Below are 3,292 nucleotides of genomic sequence, written 5' to 3'. Positions count from 1 at the left end.
TTATTTATTTATTTATTTATTTATTTATTTATTTATTTATTTATTTATTTATTTATTTATTTATTTATTTATTTATTTATTTATTTATTTATTTATTTATTTTAAAGTTTAAGCTTTTTTAAGCTTTTTTAATTTCCTTAAGATTATTAATAAAGGATCTATTTAAATTAAAAACTTAAATATTTATATTAAGGTTTTTCTAATAACTATATACTTTCTTAATAAGAGTATATATATAGTAATATAGTAATTACCTAATATAATAAACTCTATTATATAAGTAATTAATAAAGAAGATTTTATTAAACTATATATATAATAGTAAATTCTTCTTCTTATAACCCCTAATTAACTATTAAGTCTATAAAATTCTTAAAGACCTTTTATTATTACTATTTATTACCTAATTAATTTATTAAAACTATTTAGTTTATTTTAGTTTCTTATAATTTATATTACTAATTGCTTTTATAAGCCTTATATAATAATATTAATAATTAAATAATAAAGCCTATATATTAATATATTAAAATATAATAACTTAAGTTTTAATTTAATTAATAAGATTATTATAAATAGCTTTTATAATTACTATAATAATAAGATAGTTATAATACTTAAAAGGCTTAAAGAGATAGCTAAAAACCTTAAAGTAATTAAATTAGCTTAAAAGCTTAATTTATATATATTATTTACTTAAGTTATATAAAATAATTATAATTTAATTAAATTAATTACTTTTAGCTATAAGCTCTTTTAGCTATATAGCTTTAGATACTTTAAAATTAATATTAATTTAAGTAAATTATATAATAGACTTATATAAAAGATAGCTAGCTTAAATAACCTTAAAGAGAAGCTTATAATAAATAGTCTTCTATTTACTATTAAGACTATTTTCCTTATAGTAGTTAAGTTAAATTATATAGCCTAATATACTATATTAAAAAGTTAGCTTAATATAGCTAATAAGGTCTTTAAAAAGTATATCTTTAATAATATAAAGGCTATAGTATAAGGTTAGTAAGAGGTTAGTAGGGTTTAAATAAGTAACTTAAAAGTTAAATAGGTTTTTATTAAAGTAATATAAAAAGCTAAATTTAAATAAGCTTAAATAAAAAGGTAATTATTAAGTAATTTAAATTATATATATACCCTTCTAGCTGCTTACCCTATATAGGTATTAATATTATTAATAATATTTTTAACTAAAGATATTTTTAATTATATAAAGGTATTTATTTATATAAATTTAAAAGTTTTATAAATTATTTATTAAAGTTTTTTATTTAATTTAAGTTTTTTTATATATATAATAGCTATTACTTAAAATAATAAACTTTATTATAAAAGTAATAAAAAAGATTTTATTAAATTATATATATAATAATAAATTCTTTTTCTTATAACTTTTAATTAATTATTAAGTTTATAATATTATAAGTTAATATAAAAATAAAATAATAAGTAATTACTAATATATTTACTTATTAAAGACTTTTTATTACTATTATTTTTTTTTTTTTTTTTAATTTCTTTATAATTATAAGCTAAAACCCTAGTCTTTTTAATATCTTTAAAATTCTTAATAAAAGATCTATTTAAATTAAAAACTTAAAATATTAAAATAAAGTTTTCCTAATAACTAACTTTTTTAAAAAGAATATATATATTACTAATAAAAGAAATATCTCTTATATTATATATATAGTAGGTTTTTTCCTCTTATAATATAATATTAAGTAACTTTAAAGTGCCTATTTAATCTATTAAGTCTTTAGTATAAGTTAGTATTACTATAAGTAAAATATCTACTTACTATTTAATATACTAAATATAAGTAAAAGTACTTACTATTAGTTAATCCTTAGTCTATTACTTTATATAGCTAATTAATATTATAGATTATATAATAATAAAGCTTTAATAAAAAAGCCTATATAATAGTATTTATAACTATTTTACTAGCTATTTCCTTAATAAAGTAAAAACTAGCTAAATTATTATATTTAGTAATTATAATAAAGACTTAAAATAGTTAAAATATAAAGTAAAATACCTTTAAGAGGTTAATTAAAATAATAACTATAGCCTAATTAAGTTAATTACCTTTAGCTATAAAGTCCTTTTACTCTTTATAAGGTACTTTTAAATTAAATAATAAGGCTAAATAAAGTAAAAGCTTAAGTAAAAGCTTATATGCCTAAAAGACCTTAAGAAGAGGCTTATAAGAAGGCTTAATATCTATAAAGATAAAGTTACCTTCTTTTAAGTAATTAGATTAAATTATTAGTATAAAATCTAATATTAAGTCTTTAAGTCCTAGCTTAATTAGATTAATAAGGCCTTTAATAATACTATTATTAAGGTAATAAAAGATATAATAGTAAAAGATATAGCTATAATAGCTAAAGTAATAAAGGCTTCTATATTAAATACTACCTTATAAGCTAGATAATAGGAGCTATATATATATAGAGTAAATAGGGAATTAAAATAAGTAAATCTAAAGGTTAATTTACTAAATATAGTTAGCAGATAACTAAAGATTATATTATTAAGTAGGAATAAGTAATAGAGGAGAGTTAGAGGTTAAATATATAGGGTTCTATTAAAGTAATATAGAAAGTTAAGTTTAAGGTAGCTTAAATCTAAAGAATTTATTAATATCTAAATTATATATATAACCTTTAATTGCCTACCCTCTATAACAGTTAGTATAAGTTAAAGATAAGATTAGTTAAACTTATAGATATAAAATCTTAATAATATTAATAATATATTTAACTGTAAATTACTTATTACTTAATTAATCTATTAAGACTAATTAGTCTATTTTAATTTTTTATAATTTATATTATTAACTTTTTTTATAAACCTTATATAATAATATTAATTAAAGAATATACTATTTATATTATAAAGCTTATTTATTACCTATTTAAGCCTTTTCCTTTTAAAATAATTAAAGCTATAATTAATACTTATTATAATATAAAGATATTAAATAATTTATATAAAATAGTAATTAACTTTTATATAATTAGTTATTTTAATAAATATAATAATTTAATTAAAATAAAATTAATAGCTATAAGTGCTATAGTCTTTTTAATATATATAAATATACTATTTAAAGAGAATATATTAAAGAAATCTATATATAATATTAGAGAAAAACTAAAAAAACTAATTATATATAGTTATAATATATTAAATATTTAATTTTAAGTTATTTTAAAAGGCTTAAAGTATAAAAAGGATTTTAGCTTTATTTAAAGACTATAATATA

At 15.0% G+C, this 3,292-nt stretch overlaps 1 protein-coding gene across 1 annotated transcript, besides 16 other annotated features; it reads right to left on the bottom strand.

The window, feature by feature from the left end:
• Positions 1-102: a microsatellite.
• A 57-nt stretch (positions 103-159) lies between these two features.
• Positions 160-321: a repeat region.
• Positions 256-328: a repeat region.
• A 53-nt stretch (positions 329-381) lies between these two features.
• Positions 382-603: a repeat region.
• A 44-nt stretch (positions 604-647) lies between these two features.
• Positions 648-734: a repeat region.
• A 44-nt stretch (positions 735-778) lies between these two features.
• Positions 779-815: a repeat region.
• A 255-nt stretch (positions 816-1,070) lies between these two features.
• Positions 1,071-1,154: a repeat region.
• A 27-nt stretch (positions 1,155-1,181) lies between these two features.
• Positions 1,182-1,485: a repeat region.
• Positions 1,244-1,545: a repeat region.
• Positions 1,546-1,564: 19 nt separating this feature from the next.
• Positions 1,565-1,710: a repeat region.
• Positions 1,711-1,761: 51 nt separating this feature from the next.
• Positions 1,762-2,953, bottom strand: FPSE_07603 (uncharacterized protein; the record flags this gene model as incomplete). Its single annotated transcript, XM_009260721.1, has 10 exons — positions 1,762-1,766; positions 1,820-1,830; positions 1,880-1,888; positions 1,958-1,968; positions 2,110-2,115; positions 2,263-2,265; positions 2,443-2,464; positions 2,703-2,705; positions 2,806-2,832; positions 2,938-2,953. Coding segments are annotated over 10 exons (113 nt in total), but the record flags the coding sequence as incomplete, so codon positions are not given.
• Positions 1,890-1,934: a repeat region.
• Positions 1,997-2,058: a repeat region.
• Positions 2,646-2,687: a repeat region.
• Positions 2,725-2,924: a repeat region.
• A 1-nt stretch (position 2,954) lies between the features above and the next one.
• Positions 2,955-3,090: a repeat region.
• Positions 3,091-3,108: 18 nt separating this feature from the next.
• Positions 3,109-3,243: a repeat region.
• Between the last annotated feature and the right edge of the window lie 49 nt (positions 3,244-3,292).

Source organism: Fusarium pseudograminearum (genome assembly GCF_000303195.2).
Source record: "Fusarium pseudograminearum CS3096 unplaced genomic scaffold Unplaced53, whole genome shotgun sequence".
In the NCBI taxonomy this organism is placed as follows: Eukaryota; Fungi; Ascomycota; class Sordariomycetes; order Hypocreales; family Nectriaceae; genus Fusarium; species Fusarium pseudograminearum.
The sequence above is the reverse complement of the archived record's forward strand: the minus strand, read 5'-3'. Positions and strand labels throughout refer to the sequence as shown.